The following is a 22,301-nucleotide window of genomic DNA, read 5'->3' on the forward strand; positions in this document are numbered from 1 at the left end:
ACCTGGCCACTTTGGGTTTCTTATGCCTCTGAATCAACAGGCAAGGAAGGGGATTACTGTAATGGCTGGGGTGATTGATCCTATCAAGGGGAAATAGGACTGCAACTACACAATGGAGGTAAAGAAGAGTTTTTCTGGAATACAGGAGATCCCCTAGGGTGTCTCTTAGTACCACCATGCCCTGTGATTAAAGTCAATGGAAAATTGCAACAACCCAATCCAGACAGGACTAACAATGGCCAAGAAACTTCAGAAATGAAGGTTTGGGTCACCCCACTCACAAAGAACCACAGCCAGCTGAAGTGCTTGCTGAGGGAAAGGGAAACATGGAATGGGTAGTGGAAGAAAGTAGTGATAAATATGAACTGTGGCCATGTGACTAGTTACAGAAATGAGGACTATGATGGCATGAATATTTCCTCTTGTTTTGTTATATTTGTTATGTTTGTATTTGTAAAGCAAATATATTTGCTTTCTTCTCTGTCTTATTCCCTTATCATATAGGGTATATTGTTCATTTTGCAGTATTTAAGTTAAAGGAAATCAATTTTAAGAGTTAATGTCACCCAAGGAATTTCACCCTATTCTGGGTAGATTTAGTGCATTTTCAGTTGACGCAGGACAACGGAATATTGTTAGCCAAAATATATGTCTGCTATTGTTCTCTACTTTGAGATAAAGTATGGTTTAAGGTGATATGTATAACTGCCAAGTTGACAAGGTGTGGACTGTGATGGTTAGATTCATGTGTCAATTTGGCCAGGTGATGGTACTCAGATGTCTGGTCAAACAAGCACTGGCCTAACCATTACTGCAAGGATGTCTGTGGCTGGTTAATAAACAAGAAGGCTGGTTTGTTAAATCATCAGTCAATTGGCTGCAGCTGTGACTGATTACATCAATGAAGGGAATGTCTTCCACAATGAGAGAATGCAATCAACTGGCTTTAATCCAATCAGCTGAAGACTTAAGAGAGACAGATAGAGGACCTTCAATTCTTCTTCAGCTAACCAGTGAAGCATTTCCTGAGGAGTTCATCGAACATGTTCATTGAAGTTGCCAGTTCACTGCCTGAGGAGTTCATTGAACATCTTCATTGAAGTTGCCAGTTTGCTGCCTGCCCTACAGAATTTGGACTCTTGTATACCCACAGTTGCATGAAACACTTTTATAAATCTTATATTTATAGATATCTCTTGTTGATCCCGTTTCCCTAGAGAACCTTAATTCATACACCCACCAACAGTGAATATATACATCTCTCTCTCCAGCACTTGTGTCCCTCTGTTTATTTTCTTCCCTACAATTTTGTAGGGCTATATTCAAATACCATACAATCATCCACAGTGTAAATCAATTGTTTACAGTATCATCGTATAGTTGTGCCTTCATCACAATTAGCTCTTACATATATTCATTATTCAGAGAAAGAATTCAAACAAAAGAATAATAAAAAGGATAAAAGGAAAAGTAAAAATAAGATAAAATACAGCCACAAAGAAAGATGAAGAGGTGGAAAAAGTAAAAAGACAAAAGAAAAAGAAAGAAAAAAATGGCAACTAAAAGCCACAAAAGAAAAGGTAAAAATAAAATAAAATACCATTAAATAGTCAGACAACAACACTAATACCAAGAATTCCATACCCCTCCCCCATTTCCCCCTCCCATAAGTATTTAGCTTTGGTGTATTACCTTTGTTACAATTAAAGAAAGCATATTTCAATGTTACCGTTAACTATAGACTCTAGTCTATAACTCATTTGTTCTCCCTCATACAAAAACATATTTGTACATTTTAACTCAATCATTGACTGATCTAGGTTTCACTAAGCCACACAGTCCCAGCTTTATCTTCTATCTTTCCTTCTGTTGTCCTACATGTCCCTAACCTTTCTCTTTCAACCATATTCACAGTCATCTTTGTTCAGTGTACTTACCTTATTGTGCTATCATTTCCCAACATTGTGCTCCAAACCTCTCTCTCCTGTCTTTTCCTATCCATCTGTTGTGCTTTCTTTAGTATTTCCTGTAGAGCAGGTATATTGTTCACAAACTGTATCATTGTCTACTTGTCTGAGAATATTTTAAACTCTCCCTCATATTTAAAGGACAGTTTTGCCAGATATAAAATTCTTAATTGGTGGTTTTTCTCTTTCAGTATCTTAAATATATCATACCACTGCCTTCTTGCCTCCACGGTTTCTACTGAGAAATCTGCATATAGTCTTATTGATCTTCTCTTGTATGTGATGGATCATTTTCTCTTGCTGCTTCCAGAATTCTCTCTTTGTCTTTGACATTTGATAATCTGATTATTAAGTGTCTTGGCATAAGCCTATTCAGATCATTTCTGTTTGGAGTTCACTGCGTTTCTTAGATCTGTAATTTTATGTCTTTCATAGGAGATGGGAAATTTTCAGTGACTATTTCCTCCATTATTGCTTCCACCCCTTTTCCCTTCTCTTCCCCTTCTGGGACACCCATGACATGTACATTCATGAGCTTCATGTTGTCGCTCAGTTCCCTGAGATTCATTCATGTTTCTCCATTCTTTGCTCATCTGTTCTTTTGTGTGTAGGGTTTCACATGTCCTGTTCTCAAGTTCATGAATCTTTTCTTCTGCCTCTTCAAATCAGCTACTGTATGTCACCATTGTGTCCTCCATCTCTTGTGTTGTGCTTTTCATTCCCATAAGTTCTGCCAATTGTTTTTTCAAACTTTTGATTTCTTCCTTGTGTTCGCACATTGTCTTCTCTATATCCTTCATCTCTTTTGCCATGTCATCCCTCAACTCATTGAACTGATTCTTGGATTAATTTTTTAATTGATTTAGGAGATTTGTTTGATTAATAATTAGTTGTTTTAATTCCTGTATCTCCACTGAAATGTAAGTTTGTTTCTTTGACTGGGCCATATCTTCATTTTTCCTAGTGTGATTTTTCATTTTCTGTTGTCTAGTTATCTGGTTTCCTTGATTGCCCCAGTCACGTTTTCCCAGAGCAGAATGGGCTCAGGTCTCCAGAGGAGGATGTGTATTCAGTATTAGGTTTCCCTGAGGGTGAGTTCTAGAAGATTGACAGACTTTCCCATGAAGCCTCTAGGCTCTGTGCTTTTCCTACCCAGCCCTGCAGGTGGTGCTTGTTAGCCTGCAGCTCCCCACTGGTGTAAAGAAGTGCAGTCCCTTTAATTCACAGTGGACCCTGACCTGGTGAGGGGCCAAGGGTGTCAGAAGCCAAACTTAAGTTGTTTCTGGTTTGTTTGTTTCCCCCAGGTCTGAATTCCCTGAGAAAGGGCAGCCACTTAAGCCTGTTCCACCCCCTTTTCTTAGGGAAGATACATCCCCTAGGGAGTTAACTTCTCCACTTGAATTCCTCCTTCATCTTTCTGGCTCTGTTAACTCCACCCTTGCCTGGATCAGCATGGAATTGAAAATGCCTGTGGCTTTCTCTAATGGGCTGCTTAGAATGCAAGAAAAAATATGGAGAAAGAGCAAAAGGCCCTTTTCAGAGCCAATCCCCAGCCCCTCAGTTTCACGGGTCTACTGGATTTGGTACCCAGTTCTCCATGCCCCTTTTCTTGGGACACAGTCATCTTCCAGTATTCTGAGCTCAGCCATCTCCAAAAGTCTGTTTTTATTTATTTATATATATTTTTTCCCAGTCAGCCCTGCCTCCTCCCTGCTGGAAGGAACATGCTTCCCTTCCTGCTTCTGTATGATTATCTGTGCTTGTAGCTTGTATTCAGTAATCCAAATTTGTTAATTAAAACTGCAGTTGGAGCTTGGTTGGGTTACTTTCCCTGTAACCTTTTCTTTTTTCCCACATGGCAGTGTTTCAGCTCAGCCTGCCCTGTCCGAGGGGGGAAGGATGCCAGTTCTGGGTTTGTTTATGGTTCTGTGCTACAATCTCACCTGCTCCACCCATTCCAGGCTGGTGTAGATGTGTGTCCATTCACGGATGTCTCCCAATAGTTGTTCCAGATTAGTTACTAGTTGTTCCTGGTTATTTATTAGTCACTCTAGAAGACTAACTAAATTCCACACCTCTCTATGTCACCATCTTGCTCCACCCCAAGGAATATTTAAATTTTAATTATTTTTTAACATTATAAAAAGTATATCATACCATGTATAATTGTATTAGTTAGGGTTCTCTAGGGAAACAGAACCAACAAAAAATATCTGTAAATATAAGATTTTTTAAAAAGTGTCTCATGCAACTGTGGGGATGCACAAGTCCAAATTCTATAGGGCAGGGTGCACAAAGTCGAAATTCTGTAGGGCAGGATGCATGAATCCAAATTCCATAGGGAAGGCAGCAAATGGGAACTCTGATGAAGGTGTTTGATGAACTCCTCAGGAGATGCTGACTAGCCAAAGAAGAAGTGAAGGTTCTCTCTCTTCTCCCTTAGGAGTCTTTCAACTGATTGGATTAAATCCAGCTGATTGGATTCTCTCATTGCAGATGACACACCCTTAATTGATGTAATCAGCCACAGATGCAGTCAATTGACTGATGATTTAATAAACCAGCTTTCTGGTTTATTAACCAGCCACAAATGTCCTTGTAGTAATGGTTAAGCCAGTGCTTGTTTGACCAGACACCTGGGCACCATCACCTGGCCAAGGTGACACATAAACCTACCATCATAATAATTTTCCAGAATTTTTTTTTTTTTTTTGCTAAGTTTCATTCCTACTGTTGAGTGTCACTGTGTTGGTTCACTCATTTAAACTGCTGAATAAATATTATTCCATTGTGTGGATATACCACTATTTATTCATCCATTCTCCTGCTGATGGGCATTTGAGTTGCTTCCATTTTTTTGCTGCTGTGAACAGTGCTGTTCTAAACATTCTTGTACATGTCTCCTGGTGTACATGTAGAGAAATTTCTCTTGGGTATCTAAGTGGGAAGTGAAATTACAGGGTCAGAAAGTATGTTTTTGTTCAACTTTATGAGACAGTGCTATACTGTGTTTCAAAGTGATTATCCCAATTTACACTTCCACTAGCAGTTATGAGAGGCTCTGTCACTTTGTATCCTCATCCACATCTGAACCAAAGACTGTGCTCCTACCCCATGCTGCACTATCCTCTCTTTTGTCCAGGGCACCTTTTCTGGAGGCAGCATGAACCCTGCATGCTCCCTGGGGCCAGAAGTCATGACAGGGCTCTGGGAGCATCACTGGGTAAGGTGCAATGAGGTTTACAGAGCCTGAGGCTTCTAGAATGCAAGAGACTTCAAAGACCACTGAGAGATTATTCCTCTTCAATGAAGTCAAGAGCTCCAGTCCCCTGGGGTGCCCTCTGACCTGCTCTTGGCAATTCTCAGCAGTGGGTTAGACGGGCCTTCCCCCTTTGCTGTAACTCCCTTCTTGTCTGCCCCCAAGCTCGATACTGAAGGAAGAGAGGTGCATAGACCCTAATCTTTGTCCCTTCTCTCTCTCAGCAGGTATACTGGATTGGACCCATGCTCGGTGCTGTCTTTGCAGGCCTCTCCTTCAAATTTCTGTTCTTCCCTGGTGCTTCCTGGGGAAAGCAGTGGCCTGTATGACCTGCCACAATGTAGAGATGGTAGAGCCTACCAGAGTGCCCTATTCTTCCTTCTCCACAACCACACAGCCCTCACCATAGGGCCCAAGTCCCTTATGAAGCCCAAGCACAAGAATCCCCTTCCCCAAGCTCTCCTCCCTCATCTTGTTGTTGTTTTTTTCTCTCTTTGTCCAGCCTACTTTCACAGGCTACCCCAAGACCTTTCCCTCAGGATCAGGGGTGCTGTCCTTATGGACTGTGTTAAGGCCTGGGGTGTAGGATTCCAGTATCCTGATCACAGCCATATTAGGGGTCATTAGACCTTCCCATTGCTTCAGTAGCCTTAACACAGTTTCCTTCCTCTCGCTTCTTCCTGCTATAATCTTGTGAGTTACAAAAGATGAAGTACAAGCTGATTCTGAGGTTTAACTTTTAACCTCTTTTCCCCTCCCCAGTCCTCCAACACCACCCCCAGCCCATCCATGAAAGATAGCTTCTTCCCTGTGTCTATTTCTCTGTGGTTTAAGGTCAGGCCCAGGGTTTGGGAAGGGAGGTGCTAGCATGGATTCGGGGTTGGGAAACCCTGGGCTCAGAGAAAGCCAAACACAGCAGAACTATTCTGTCCCAGAGCTGCAGGGTCCACAGATTCCAGTCCAAGCCAGCCAATGGGAGAAGGCCGTCTAATCCCAGGGAACTAAAGAATTCTCTTCAGTTATCCAAATTCCCTACTGGACCCCTCTCCTGATCCCCACCCCCACCCTTATCCCTGGCAGACTCAGAGGAGCCTGGAGGCCTCCATAATCCATGAAGTAAACTCAGTTTGACTGACCTTCCAAGCAGAGCTGAGGAATGTTCTAACATAGATAGCAATCAGAACTATGAACTGCAAAGAAAAGGACAGACTCTTTCCATCCCCTTGTCCTTGGTGCCTCTCTCTCAGAGTCTCTCCAGCTCTGAACCCTTTCCAGCCTCCTCTGTGGCTCTGATTCTCTCCCAGTTGAAGAGGGAGGGGGAAGCTCAGCAGCTTTATCAGATGCTTGGGAGTGGGCCAGTCCTCCACAATTGTGAAGGGGTTAAGAGGCTGGGCCAGCCACCTCAGCCTGCCCCTCCCAGGGATTAAGAGTCCTCTATAAAGGGAACTGTTCACGGAGACCAGGCCACACGGCTATCAGGGCCTCAGGCACCGTGCCCATCCCCTCTACCATGTGGGAACTGAGGTCAGCCTCCTTCTGGAGGGCCATATTCGCAGAGTTCTTTGCCACCCTCTTCTACGTCTTCTTTGGACTGGGGGCCTCACTGCGTTGGGCCCCTGGCCCCCTGCACATCCTGCAAGTGGCTATGGCCTTTGGCCTGGCCCTGGCCACGCTGGTGCAGGCCGTGGGCCACATCAGTGGAGCCCATGTCAATCCTGCAGTCACTTTTGCCTTCCTCGTGGGCTCCCAGATGTCCCTGCTCCGTGCCTTCTTCTATATGGCAGCCCAGCTCCTGGGAGCCGTGGCTGGGGCTGCCGTGCTGTATAGTGTTACCCCGCCTGCCGTCCGAGGAAACTTAGCACTGAACACGGTAATGGTTGGCCGAGAGGGGCTGCGGACACCTAGTGTCCTGAATCCCTGGTTCCCTGACTGGTACGGGTGGATCAGTTCCCTGGAGTCTGGGATGTGTGTGTGTATGTGTTTGCATTTGCGTGTTTCACGGTGGGGAAGATCAACAGGTGGTATGGAGGGGTAAGGAAGGCATAGAGCTCCAGACTGAGAATCAAGGAACCTGAACTCAGATCCCAGCTTTCCTTCCAACTCCTTGCAGGGTCTTGAGGAAACTTATTTTATCTTAGGGGGCCTCAGTTTCCCCATGAATGTGAGTGAAATTATTTCCACTTTGATGGAGTACTGTTAGGACAAATTAAGAAACAAATACGCTTACTATGAAGGGGGTTGTGTTTTCCTTCCTCTCCAGGGAACTGATGCCATAAGGGGATCCCTGCCCGGGAAGCCTTGAGGAGTTAACAGTGTGACAGCCTAACAGCTGCCTTCTTTTTTCTTTCTGTGCCCAGTTGCACCCTGGGGTGAATGTGGGCCAGGCTACCATGGTGGAGATCTTCCTGACACTCCAGTTCGTTCTCTGCATCTTTGCCACATACGACGAGAGGCGGAATGGCCACCTGGGCTCTGTGGCCCTGGCTGTTGGCTTCTCCGTCACCCTGGGGCACCTCTTTGGGGTAAGCAGAAGAAGGAAACAACTTCTTGCTCAAGGATTCCAGGGCCTCCAGACCTTTCCCAACTTTTCAAGGTTTTTTCCATCCATCCCACTATCAAACATGAGCACTGTCTACTTTACTCTGTATCACCCTGCCTTATTCCTCTCCCTGTGACTGCTATATCAAGTCCTTCTTGACCCCACGGTGGAAGTGCCTGAATCACAGGGAGACATTGGACTTTGTCTTGAGTTCATAGTCTCTCCACACATAGGGCATCAGTGTCCTTAACACCTTGTGGGGACCTTTGGAAAGTCATGCAAGTTGTGCTTCCCTCCTTGCTGCTGGCTGGAGGCAAGATGCCAGCTCCAGGGGCAATGTGGGTTGTGGAGAGAAGAACTGAGATGAAATTGAGAGGGTGTCTCAGTTACAACTGTGTCTTTTACAGATGTATTATACTGGCGCAGGCATGAACCCCGCCCGCTCCTTTGCTCCCGCTATTCTCACTCGAAACTTCACCAACCACTGGGTGAGTGAGGGGAGAGGGCCAAAATCCTGAAACTCTTCTGGATGGGTGTGGGCTGCAGGTTCCAGGTTTGTTTCCAGCTTTCCGTGTGAACACGTTGGCTGCTCTACCCAGGGCCTTAGCCAAGGGGACTGTCAGAGAGTTTGGCATGCCTGTGTGAGCAGGATTCATCATTTTGCTGGAAGGAGAGGCTTTTCATCACACTGTTCCTTTTCTTGTAGTCAGAGGATTACTGAGTACTCACTGGATGCCAAAATTAGGGGCTACAAGGTCAGAAAACTGAACATGAAGACAGAAACCTCTGCTCTCAGAGATCATTTCTAGCATTTTCCTAGCCTAGGTGTGACCTTGGGCAAGGAATGTAATCATCCTGAACCATGGTTTATTTAACTATAAGATGGGTGTTATGAGAAACTAGTGTGGAAGTTATATATGGAAAACATTTAGCATAGAATCTGATATGGAGTAAGTCCTCAATAAATATTGGCAATGTTTAAGTTGTGGGTCATACACAAACCAAACATTTGAAAATCATTCATTTTTTTTTCAAAAGAACATTTAAACTAGTGTAAATTGATAACAACAAATAGAATATACATGTGCTGAGAAGATGAATCAGAAAAGAAATGGTGACTTTTGAGGTACAGATAGTAGAGCAGAGCCTAGGGTTTAAAGAACAAATAAACACACACTGATTTCTACTTAGATAGTGCCCAATTTTATGCACCACCTCCAGGATGTCTGTTTTCCACTGAAAAGGTTGGAAAAACAGCAACCTTACTCTTGTTCTCCTCCCCAAACCTAAGTATGCCTTGCCTCTTCCTACAGGTGTTCTGGCTGGGCCCAATCATTGGAGGGGCCCTGGGCAGCCTCATCTACGACTTTCTCCTCTTCCCCCGGTTCAAGAGTGTTTCTGAGAGACTGTCTATCCTCAAAGGTGCCAGACCCAGTGACCCCAATGAACAACAAGAGGGCACAGGGGAACCTGTTGAACTGAAGACCCAGGCCCTGTAAAAGCTCCAGCTGGATAGACGGAGTCGGAAGCTTCTAGGTTTAAATGCAGGGGCTGAGGCAGCCCCTAGATGAAGAAAGAGACTGTGGGAAGAGACATGTACTTCTTTATTTTTTAATTTATGTGTGTGTTTTGTTTTTGTTTTTTTTTTCCCCCCTTTTGCCGTGTGAAATCTCTCAAGTTGCATTCATGAGCTGGTTGGTGCAAACTTCCCTTCTCCTTTTTCCCCAACTCACCTCCCTTCGCCGTTGTGTGCATGATTGTGGATATGAATGTGGGTGAGTGTGGCTGTGTATGAGTTTTGGGGCATGAAAGCTAGGGAAAGGAAAAGTGATATCATCCTATGTCTTCTTTCCCCACCCACTGTGGTGAGCACAGGGAAACAAGACCTCAAGTTTCTAGCCTTCACTCTGCTATTAGTCAAGCGTGTGCTTCTTGGTTTCTAAGGGAGGAGCAAGGCATTACTCCTCACAGGAGACAGATGGAAAGAGTGGAGAGGACAAGGCATTCCAAGGGTTGGGAGAAGGGGCTCAAAATTTCTGTGGAAAGAGACAGAGATACTCATGGATGTAGAAGTGGAGGGTGGTGGTGGTGGTGGTGATGGGAGGTGGAGGGGGATAGGAAAGGGAAGTATAAACCCCAGACAGGATGTAATTGGACCAAAAAGTTTGGGGGAAGTTCACGGGAAAGTATAGCCTACTTATCTCAGGGATGCTTGCCCCGGGGACTAGGGTGGGGAAGTAGCTTTGAGAAAAAAGAACACTGGGATGCTGGAATTTGAGCTGTTCTGTAAAGCCTCATAAACCTGTCTACATCCACTGGCTGGGTTGTGTGTTCATTCTGGCATAATGATCTCTTCCTTGGTCCTGGGCCAGCGAGCTTCCAATTCTAAAAATAAGGAGTTGGTGAGCCTAGAATCTGGAAAAATGAAGCTGCTTAGGTGTTCCGCCTGACATCCCCCATTCCCCAGGATTGCCTCCTGACAGATGGTACTTAAGCCCCAGAAGAGCTTTCTAAGGCTAAAATAGAAAGTGTAATGCCTGAAGGGAAAGGGGTGGGGTTGGAGGAGGGAGTAGGATGGAGAGGTTTTGACCCTCGGGGTTTTAATTTAGTCAGAGTAAATCAAGACTCTCTGCAAAAGGCGTCTTTCTGCTTTTATCACTAATTCTTAGTCCCCTTTATGTTCTTTTTGTGGGTATCTTTTTCACTCTTCTCTCATTTGTCCTTTCATCTCGCAGCATATCTCTTCATCTCATACCCCAAAAATGGATTCTATCTAATTATTCAAATGCTTAATAATTCAGGAGATCATTATTCGTTTGAGCCCTATCCTCTTCTGTGGTTAGCAAAATAAACTCATCTCAGCAGAGGCCGGAGGAGAATCAATTGAACAATGAATATTTAGTGTTGATCTCTCACTTTTATGTGCCAGCTGCACACTTCGCAAACTCTAAGCCTGTACCTATAGTATGATAGATCCAAAACAAAAACAAAAACAAAAACAAACAAACAAAAACCACAACCCTCTCCTGCCCGGACCTCAGCTCTGGACCTCCTGGCAAATAAAGCCTTACTTTTCTACCCAACCAATTAAGACTTTGGAATAATCCATTTGTCTAGAAGGGAAAGAGTGTTTGTAACTTCACCCCTAATCAGACTTTGATTCCTGTTATCTTAAGTCAGAAGAAAATTCATAGCATTTTGAGCTTTAGCGCAATGTAAGCGATCGTCTCAGATAAAACAGTACTAGCACTGTCTTCCTTTTTCCTTACTTCACCACCAACCCCCCTGCCCACTCGGTATCTGGTGGACCAGCCCGGCTCGCCACGCCCCGCTCCCCAGGCTGACAGGGACTGGTCCCGCGGAGTCTAGTGGCGGGAAAGGCTGCGGCCCGGCGCCTGAAGCCTGCTGGCTCCGCGGGCATCCCGAGGACCCGCGGGGAGCGGGTGAGTGTGTGTGTGAGCAGGAGGGCTCTAAGCGGCGACGGGTCGGCGTCCCTTCGAAGCCGCAGGGACACTTTTGTGAGGCACCGAGACCCCTTTCCCGCCTCCGGTTTTAAAGACAGGGGGCGGGGCGGGCGCTCTCGGCGCGCACGCGCAGTTTCCCGCCCTGGGTCCTGCGTTAAGGTGCCGCAGCGTTCTAATTGGCCTTGGACAGTCTGGTTCTCCTGAGACCTTCCCTAATCGCTGCCTTCCTTCCCGCGTCGAGGAAGCCTCCCTACCCTCGCTCCTCGGCGGAGCTTGGTTCTTGCGCGGGAGGGGGGCTGTGATGGGAAAAAATAAAACCTACCGTTCCCCGGGACTTACTCTTTGGAACTCCCCATCCCGTTCAGAAAAAACAGGTGTGCGCCTCGGTGGTGGGCAGGGGTCGGGATTTAAGTCACTTGACTTAAATCTTTGGTTTTGACAGAAAGGATTCCTCATTTCTTCCTTTCCTTCGGGTATCGCGTCAGGAGGACACAGCCTCTGCCTAGGTTTGTTGCTTAGACCATCAGCCACTAATTAAGCTCCTTCCCTTCAGTTTCAGTTCTTTACTGTGCCCTTCATGCTGTCACCAGTTACCTTTATAAAAGATCAATCTGGTCATTTCAGATTAAATTTAAAATTCCTCTTTGGTCACCCATAGTCAGGCTTAGTCCTTAAGTGGGCATACAGGGCCTTTCACAGTCAGGCCCTAACCCTCTCTTTCAGCCTTATTTTCTAAACCTCCCTAAACATTTTCCTATCTTATGCACCTGACTCACCAGCCACATGGGAAAGATGCCATCTGCATTGTGCTTTTTCCTGCTGTCCCTTCCACTTGAAGTTCTTGTCACTTCTCTGCCAATGACTTATTTTTTCAGGTCTCAGTTCAGTTGTCACTCTGAAAGCTTTGTCCAGCCTTCCTAGACCAAGCTAGTCACTTTCTTTGTATCCATGAATGCTGTACCTCCCTCTGTTATCAGTGATAGGCTACGACTCATTAAAAGGCGACGGAGCCCCTAACATGTGCTATGCATTGTGCTCAGTGCCAGGGGAACAGAGATGAATAGACAGTGCCTGCCTTTAAGGATTTCTGCCGTTACCAGGTGATGAGAAGTCTGCCCTGGCTTCCTTACTTCTTTCTCTCCACACACTCATGAGTAAGATTATCTCCTTTTACAACTTCATACTCCATCTTATGTCCTAATGCCTCCAGATCTCCAGCTCCATCCTCTCCTCCCTCAGGTTCAAGACTTGTCTGTTTCAGTTCAGTTTAATAAGTATGCAAGCACCTACTATGTGCTGGTCATGCTTCCCGCTCACAAGGAGTTTACATTTTAGTGAAGTTTTTAAGAGGGGCTTGAGTGAAAATCACCCGAGGAGCCTTTTCAGAATACTCTTGCCCAGGCCTCACCCCCTGTACATTTTGATTTGGTAACTAGGCTCTGAAAATTCAAAGGTGAATAAGGAACAATTCCTGCCCTCAGGGAGTCTAAGGCTAATGGAGAGAGGCAGACAGTTAAAATAGAATCTGTTTTACCCGTTATATATACACAACATGAGATGGAAGTGCCTGAACAAAGTCTATTTATGGCACAGGGTAGACATAAAGGAGAAAGTGGTTGATTCTGAATGGAGAAGTCAGGAGGAAGTATCATTTGGGCCGAGTCTTAAAAGACGAATCAATAGACTTTAGGTGGTTGGAAGAAGGGCATTCTAGACAGAGTGGCTAGAGAGAGAAGACTTCAGAGGTAACCAGCAGGCAGAGCATGCTAACAACTTTATGTTGTAGGCATTGAGAACCGCTGAAGTTTTAGTGTTATTGCTGTTGTTTTGACTTAAATTGTAATGCATGTGATGCTAAACATTTTAAATAGTACCAAAGTGAAGGATAAATATTTCTCCTATCCTAGATTCCCTAGTTGTTCCCAGAGACAATTGCTTTGAAGTTTCTTATGTATCTGTTGAAGGGCTTTTAGCAGGGTGATTATATGGCCAAATTTGGCAACCATGTGGAAGATAGATATAAGGGAACAAGACTGGAAGCGGGGAAAGAGGTTAGGAAGCAGTTGAGTAATCTAAGCAAGTTGGATACTGATTGCCTAGGGCTTGGGTAGGAATGAGATCGAAAATTAGATGTGGTGATGGTTGTACAATACTGCAAATATAATAAATAAAATTCATTGAATTGTATACTTTAAAAAAAGAAAGAGAGAGAGAGATCCAGGCACTGAACTAAGGCAGTAGCAATGGTAATAGACAGGGGCTGGATAGGAGAGTTTAAGGAGGTAGAATTAGCCAGCATCAGTGATCCATTTGGTGTTAGTGGTTAAGGGTGATGGAGGCATCTAGGATGACTCATTGGTTTCTTCTGACTTGAATAACTGAGTAGGTAGTAGTGTCAGATCCTGAGTGATCCAAAACAGAAGCAGGGGACAGACTTGGGGGAAAGATGAAGAATTCAGTTTTGCATATGTTGAGTATGAAGTATCTTTGAGATATGAAGAGGGAGAATGCTCTCCATTAAACTGTAATGTGTGGAATTAGAACCATGAGAGCTCAGAGGCGCCAGAGACAGGTGGTAGTTGAAGCTGGGGGGCAGTGGATGAGTTTGCCCAGAAGTCTGTGTAGTGAGACAGGATGATGATTAAACATGCAGGCCTGTGGAACATCAGCATTTAAGGCGGAGAGGTGGAACAGCCACTGTGGAGTCAGGGAGACAGTTTTGCTTTGTGCTGGGTTTCCATCCCGATTTACAACATATGGGAATGGAACACTGTAAAGGGAAGGCTGGAAATAATTGAGGAACAACCAACTAAGGGATGGGAAGTGATTGATCAAGATCACAAATGGAGGGTTTAGATTAGAAGCAAAGAGGTGAGGGTGGGTGTTTGAAATATGTGTTTTTTAGGCTGGGGTGAAGAGGAATTGAGAGAGTTCCTGTCTGATGACCTCAGTTGTTACCAAGAGGAAGGAGCAGAAACACCAGCTGAGAGGTGTGGGATGCAGTGGAATAACGGGGTTTGAGGATAGTGGTGAAAGTTAGAAACAGCTGTTTTCTTGGCAAAGAGAAGAGGTTGCTGACAGAAATACTAAAAAGGATTTCTAGACCAGGCTAAGGACCCTGCCAAGGCTGGACACTACACATTTGTTGTTTGTCATTATGCAAGATTTGATTTTTTTTTTTAATAAGAGAAGTTGTAGGTTTACAAAAAAAAAAGCATAAAATACAGACTTCCTTTATACCATTCTTTGCTTCTAATCTTGCATTAGTGTGGTACATTTGTTATAATTCATGAAAGAATATTTTTAAGGTTGTACTATTAATCATAGTCCATCATTTACAATAGGGCTCATTGTTTGTTTTGTATAGTCCTATATTTTTTATTTTTTATTTTTATCCTAGTAACATATATGCAACCTATTTTCCCCTTTTAACCACATTCACATACATAATTCAGTGCTGTTAATTATATTCATAATTTGTGCTACCATCAATACCATCCATTATCAAAATTTTTCCATCAATCCAAAATGCTGTACAATTTAAGCATTAACTCCCCCTTTGCTACCCCTGCTGCCCCTGGTAACCTATATTCTAGTTTCTGACTCTGTGAATTTGCTTATTCTAATTATTTCGTATAAGTGAGATCATACAATATTTGTCCTCTTGTGCCCGGCTTATTTCAGTTAACATGATGTCTTCAAGGTTCATCCATGTTGTCATATCTATCAGGACTTCTTTCCTTTTTACGGCTGAATAATATCCCATCTTATTTACCATTCAGCTGTTGATGGACACTTGGGTGGCTTCCATCTTTTGTTAATTATGAATAATGTCACTATGAATATCGGTGTGGAAATATTTGTTCAAGTCCCTGCTTTCAGTTCTTTTGGGGATATTCCTAGAAGTGGAATTGTCAGGTCATATGGTAATTCTGTACTTAACTTTCTGAGGAACTGCCAAACTATCTTCCACAGCAGTCAGGATTTGATTGTTTCCATCAAATCTGAGTCTAGATTTGAGTTAAAAAGTCTTGATCTGGGGTTGGGGTTTTTTGCAGGGTGAAGGCAGTGAAAGGAAAAGTGGTTGATCAGGCCACACAGAGAGTGGCTGAAGTCATGCACTGTAGGCCATGTGATGCAGTTTGCTCATGCTGTTTTCCAGCTCAGAAATCATCAATGGCTCCCTGGTTTGCTTTCTAAATCCTTGGCTTGGTAGACAAAACAAGGTGTTCCCATGAGCCGATCCAACCACTTTTTTCATTGCTTTATTGTTTGACTCCTCTATTCATAGCAGCTCCCTCTTTGATTTCGCTCAGGCAGTTCTCTGCCTAAATGCCCCTTCACATGCCTGCATCCTATGCAGCCTTCAGAAGCCCAGTTCTCATCACTCTTTCTCTGGGAAGACCTCATTGGCTACCTTAACCTGAAGGGATCTCTAGTTCTTCTGAAAAAAAATTTTTTTGTATCACTTATTTACAGTTTGTACTACCTTGTCTTTTATTTTATTTTTTCTTATAGAAGTGAAATTCACATAACATACAGTTAACCGTTTTAAAGGGTACAATTTGGTGGTATCTAGTGTATTTACAATGTTGTACAAACACCATTTTTCAAAACTCTTTCATCATTCCATCTGCCTTATCTTAAATTGTATCTTTCATACTTGATGGGTTTTGGTCTCCGCAACTAAAATTCTTAAAAATTTTAGCACCCCCATTGCACCTGCACAACATTATCTTTTGCCCAAAAGACTCTTAGTGAGCACTTAGTGATTACTAATCAGCCTAGTAGATGGAGAGGAAATTAATATTTTGAAAGTTCTTAACTTTCTGCTCAGCATTGGGGAGAGTACTTGACAACAGTGTTTCTCAAACTTTTTTGGTGAAGGACAAGGTAAGTTTTTTCTCCCTAGCCAATGCAGATCAATGCTTTTCTAAAATATTTTTGTAAAACACAATTACTAGAAAAATGAAATGAAAAGAGAATACAAATTCAGACTTTTTTATTATTAGATTCAAAAACGAACTCTGTCAAATTGCTAATAAAATGTTCTAATTGCTTATGCTCCTTTTCTGGATACAACTACTAACAGTGTGTGCACTGGCAGTGAGCTGTAGATCACACTTTTAGTAGCATACTTTTCATGATCCCATTTAAACTTCCCCACTATCTTGTGAGGGTGGGTATTATTATTTTTCTCAATATACTGATAAGGAAATTGAGGTTTAGGTTAAGGCATATGCTCAAGATCGTCAACTTGAACTGGAATTCAAATGCAAAATGCTATTTCATTATACCAATGGTTCACAAAGCTGGTCCCTGGAACAGGGTTGGTTTGGGGCAGTTTTGTTTTATTTTGTTTTGTTTTCAAGAAGTGCATTGATTTGCTGCTTTGAATTACAAATATATTTCTGTATTTTCCTTTGTTTTCCTTTGGTTCTTTCATTTGGAAGCCTGAAAGTATGAATCTCAGATGACCATTACTTTATCTGAAATGCTTTGTATTTAGTTGAGGGAGGAGAGTAACATCGTTTTTTTATGCCCAGATAAGCTGGGTCTAAAGTGTTTGAAAAAGTTCTCATCTGTCTATGATGAAATGTGGTAAATAAAGATGATGTAATGAGTTTTTCATAAAGTCAAATTTCTTAAATTTAAAGGACTGCACTTCATCCTGAGATTATGTCCATCTTGGTTTTTTGGCGTTGAAATGGTAAAAACAGAATAAAGAGTAATTTTTTTTTAATAACAAATTTATTGAGATATGATTCACATACCATAAAATTCATGTTTTGATTGTACAATTCAGTGATTTTTGAGATACTCACAGAGTTGTGCAACCATTACCACTATCTAATTTCAGAACATTTTCATCATCCCCCAAAGAAAATCCATACCCATTAGCAGCCACTCTCTAATTCCCTCCTTCCCTCTGCCTCCTCACCTAGTCTACTTTTTGTTTCTATGGATTTGCCTATTCTGGACATTACACATAAATGAAATCATACAATAAGTGGCCTGTTTTGTCTGGCTTGTTTCACTAGACATGATGTCTTCAAGTTTCATCGATGTAGCATAGATCAGTACTTCATTCCTTTGTATTACTGAACAATATTCCATTTATTCATATATCACATTTTGTTATCAATCATCTGTGATGGAAGTTTTGGTTTGCTAAAACTGACGAAATGCAATATAGCAGAAATGGACTGGCTTTTAATAATGAAGGTTTATTAACTTACAATGAGGCCATGAAAAATGTCCAAATTAAGGCATCAACAGGATGATATCTGGACCCTAAAGACAGTATGCTGGCATTGGGACGCTTCTGTCACATGAGAAGGCACATGGCCAGCATCTGCTGGTCCTTCTCTCCTGGGTTTTGTTGCTTTCAGTTTCTGGCTACAGTGACTTTCTCTCTGAGCTCCTTTGGGTGTTTTCTTGTCTCTCGGCTTCTCTCTGTGGTTTTTTCCATGAGCTTCTCTGGGTTTTCTGTGTCCTTTATCCTCTTATAAAGGACTCCAGTAAGAGGATTAAGGCCTACCTTGAATGAGGTGGGTGACATCTCAATTGAAATAACCTAATCAAAAGGTCACACTCTCAGGAATGGATTAAAAGAACACAGTCTTTTCTGGGGTACATAACAGCTTCACACCAACACAATGGACATTTGGATTGTTTCTACTTTTTGGCTATTACAAACAATGCTATGGGCATTCGTGTGTTAGTTTTGTGTGGAAATATGTTTTCATTTCTCTTGGGTATATACTTAGGAGTAGATTTGCCAGGTTATGTGGTAACTCTACGTTTAACATTTTGAGGAACTGCCAAGATGTTTTCCAAAGCAGCTGCCCTATTTTACATTCCTACCAGCAATATATAATGGTTGCATGTGAGTGTGTGTTTTTTCCTAAGTATCTTTATTATAAAAAATTCAAAGTTGGCAACCTAATGGTAGTCTTTCTAAATTTAAAAAAAAAAAAATTGATCCATAAAATCCAGAAGTTTGGGAACCACTGCTTTATACCAACCTGTATTAAGAAAAAATGAAGGGAAAAAAAAAAATTATCCAGAAGTTTATAAATGAAAAAAAGCATTTGTTTCTTTTCTGTCAATTTTCTGGCAGGCCATAGTGGCTGGTTTTCCTGTTTTTCTTTTGTTATGGGTGAAAAGGAAGGCATGGGAGGAATTGTTTTCCAAGTAGAAAACTCAGGAAGTGGAATAAAATGCTCTGACCAGAGCAAGGGGAAATTATAGGCTTGTGTTTATCTATTCTGTCCTGAGGTCCAGAAATAGTGCATGTGGTTTCTTCTTTTCTCTCTTCTTTGTGGGAGGAAAGGATTTGATGGGGGTAGCTAAAGTGAGACGCCACTGTTTCTTGTCTGGCCATCAGGAGTGACCTTGAATGTTCACAGAAATACAAGTTTGGGCTGTCTTGAAACTCATTTATTGTAGAAGATAAAACCAACAACAGTAGAAAGAAGAAGAGCCAGGTATCTTCATTTGCCAGAGCTGCTATCACTATCCAGTGGGTTGGCTTAAACAGCAGTTTATTGGCTCACGGTTTTGAGTCTAGAAGTCCAAAATCAAGATATTGTCAAGGCCTGCTTTCCCCTCCAAAGACTGCAGCATTCTGCTCTGACAATCTTTGGGTTCCTTGGCTTTCCTGTCATATGGTGATGTCTTCTTTCTAGGTTCTGTGACTTCCATGTTCTATTACAAGGCCTCCAGTAATTTAAATTAGGGCTCACCCTGCTTCAGTTGGTCACACCTTAACTAAAAATAACATCTTCAAAAAGGTCCTGTTTACAGTGGGTTCAAACCCACAGGGACTCAGATTAAGATTAAGAACTTGTTTATTGGGGTATGTGATTCAACTGTCACACCTGGGGAAGACCAAAGATCACACTGGTGTCTTTGAAGGAATAGGTCATGTTTCTGCATCTTAATGGGTAGAAGCAGTGTAAGACATTAACTCTGCCTACAGACTTCTACTCTATCATTATTTCAGAGAAAAGAGTAGGAAAGGGGACTTCTGGGCTAAGAAAGGGGGATGAGAGGGAAAAGTACAACTATGGCTATTAGTTGAGTACCATTTTACTAAAAGAATTAAAAACAATGAACACATTTATTTTTAAATATAAATTATAACTTTACCAGTAATTTCTAAGATTCCTATCTGCTTCAGATCATTTTCATTTTATACCTCATTTTTATATAGTTGTTATGAGCATTCTACTTTATGGGCCCTTTTTTTTTTGAAATAAATTCAAAGTTATAGGAACAGTTGCAAAAACAATACAAACCTCATACACAGAATTCCATCATACCCTGACCCCCCTCCCCCGATAGCTCAATCCATCAACTTTATCATGCTGTGACATCTCTATTTCTTTCCCTCCCTCCCTCCCTCCCTATCATCCATCATCTATTGCTCTGTCTTCTGAACATATGAGAGCTAGCTGCACACACCCTTGAACAAACACTGTAACTCACATATACACTTCCCATGAATAAGAACATTTTTTTATGCAATCCCATTAAGCACAGCTAAGAAGTACAAGAGATTCAACAATGATCCAAAGCTTACATTCTATATTTCCTTTTCCTTATATCTCAACTGTGTCCCTTTGAGCCTCCTGTCCTCCATCCTCCAATCCCATCCAGGTTCATCCTTGGCATTCAATTGTCATCTATTTAGACTGTCTTTTTTTATTCAATTGTGGAAACATATATACAGCCTAAATCTTCCCATTGCACCCCCTCCCTAGCCTTCCATTAGTGGGATTAATCACATTTAGAATGTTGTAATGCTCTTTTCCACCATCCATTACTAGAAATTTCCCTTCACCTCAAACAGCAACCCTACACTCATTTCTTAACTCCTTTATGGGCCCTTTTAAAAATATATAGGCTTTTACCTTGGCGGGTGATCTCACTGCCCTCCCCCCTACATGGGACCTGACTCCCAGGGGTGTAAATCTCCCTGGCAACACAGGTTATGACTCCCGGGGATGAATCTGGACCCGGCATCGTGGGATTGAAAACATCTTCTTGACCAAAAGGGGGATGCAAAATGAAACGAAATAAAGCTTCAGTGACTAAGAGATTTTAAATGGAGTCAAGAGGTCACTCTGGTGGACATTCTTATGCACTATATAGATAACACTTTTTAGGTTTTAATATATTGGAATAGCTAGAAGTAAATACCTGAAACTACCAAACTTCAACCCAGTAGCCTTGACTCTTGAAAGCGATTGTATAACAATGTAGCTTACAAGGGATGATAGAGTGATTGTGAAAACCGTGTGGCTTGCACTCCCTTTATCCAGTGCATGGATGGATGAGTAGAAAAATGGGGATAAAACCTAAATGAAAAATAGGGTGGAATGGGTGTTCTTTTTTTATTTTTATTTTTTATTCTTATTCTGATTCTTTCTGGTATAAGGAAAATGTTCAAAAATAGATTGGGGTGATGAATGCACAACTGTAGTATGGTACTGTGAATAGTTGATTGTACACAATGGATGATTGTATGATACATAAATATATCTCAATAAAACTGAATTAAAAATTTATATAGGCTTTTGACTTTCACAGTCTGCATAGTTATCTTTATGTGATATATTGTCTATTAATATTACAAAGTTTTCTTAGCTGTTCCCAGGTTTTGGATATTTGGGCTTTCTCCAAGTCCATAAACATCTTATTAGGGTTTTTATCCTCTCTGAACCTCTGTTTTTTCATCTGTAAAATGAAGATGGTTATACCTATCATCTAGGACTGTTCTGAGGTTCAAAATTATATAATATTTTGAAAGCCTTTCATAAACTAGAGTTCACTAGAAAGAGGTATTATTGTTTTTGTTCAGATGGTTTCTTTTCTTTCTTTTTTTGTTTTTATTATTTTCTTGGCTTATATTCTCCAAAATGGGCTCACTGGGTCAAAGGGTATGACCCAAGATAATCTGTTAATTTTAAGTTAATTAATTCCACGAGTATTTCCTGCATGTTCATTGTATGCCCAACTCTATTCCAGGAATTAGCTGGGAAGGGGAGGGGCACTGCCCAGGAAGTCAGGGCTTCAGTTCAAAAGCTGAGGCGAATGCATTCTTTGCAGCCGTACAGCAAGCTCTTTCTTGAAGTGAGATCCAAGCAGGCAAGCACCTCCAAGGCTGTCACAGCATCCTTTTCCTTATTTTTCAGATGAGAAAGCTGAGACTGACTTGGTTAAGAATGGACAGGTAGCCAATGAAGCCAGGGCTCTGACCCCATCTTCTCACCCTTGTATTGTTCTTTCTATTATACCAAGTTGCAGGCAACAGTTTTTACTGAACGTCTTCTGTCTGAAAATTCCTGAATTAAGTGCATCCAGAAATACATAAGACAACACCCAATAGGGGAGAAAAGAGCTGTTCTGGTAATTATAATGTAAGAAAGTAGTTAAGTGCTGGATGAGGAAGTACATACAGAGGGATACCTGTCTTCAGATCCCATCCTGCTTATCAGGGAAGGCTTCATGGAGGAGTGGCATTTGAGCTGGATCTTGAAGGTCTCCTAGGTTTAGAACTTTTGGAGATAAGAGAGAGAGGACTTCCAGATGGAGGGAATGAACTGAGCAAAGGCTTAGAGCCATAAGTGGGGCTCTATGTCTTGGGACATTTTTTGTTTATATTCCTGGGGTGGGAGTTTGGGGGACTGCTAGAGGAGGATCCAAGCTGTGGATCTGAAAGGAAGTGTTGGGTTGGTTGGGTATGTGTTGTAGGTGTGAGACAGGTCAGGGACTGTAAGCATAGATCAGGAAGAGGGAGATAAGGCCAGAGAGACTTAGTGAATAGTATCTACTTAACTGAATGAGAGGACAAACTGTAAGTTTTCTGTCCCTGGATGATTTTTTTTTTTTTCCAAATAGATTTTATTTCTTAGAGCATATGGTAGATAGTTATGCAGCCCAGAAAAAACATGTTCTTGATCTTAATCTCATTCCTGTGGGTGAGTACCCATTGCAAATAGGATCTTTTGAAGATCTTATTTTTAGTTAAGGTATGACCCAACTGAATCAGGATGGGTCTTTTT

General features: G+C 42.1%; 2 protein-coding genes across 2 annotated transcripts in view; both read left to right on the top strand.

The window, feature by feature from the left end:
- The first annotated feature begins 4,647 nt into the window (after positions 1-4,647).
- On the top strand, positions 4,648-10,080 carry LOC119543367 (major intrinsic protein of lens fiber). Its single transcript, XM_037848174.1, has 4 exons — positions 4,648-7,096; positions 7,584-7,748; positions 8,173-8,253; positions 9,079-10,080. The coding sequence occupies exons 1-4, from the start codon at positions 6,737-6,739 to the stop codon at positions 9,262-9,264; spliced, it is 792 nt and encodes a 263-aa protein (XP_037704102.1). The 5' UTR covers positions 4,648-6,736; the 3' UTR covers positions 9,265-10,080.
- Positions 10,081-11,019: 939 nt separating this feature from the next.
- TIMELESS (timeless circadian regulator) overlaps positions 11,020-22,301 on the top strand; it is a 29,494-nt gene continuing 18,212 nt past the window's right edge. The window contains exon 1 of the mRNA XM_037847086.1: positions 11,020-11,208. The gene's annotated coding sequence lies outside the window, so the exon portion shown is untranslated. The remainder of the gene's footprint in view (positions 11,209-22,301) is intronic.

Source organism: Choloepus didactylus, chromosome 8 (assembly GCF_015220235.1).
Source record: "Choloepus didactylus isolate mChoDid1 chromosome 8, mChoDid1.pri, whole genome shotgun sequence".
NCBI lineage: Eukaryota > Metazoa > Chordata > Mammalia > Pilosa > Megalonychidae > Choloepus > Choloepus didactylus.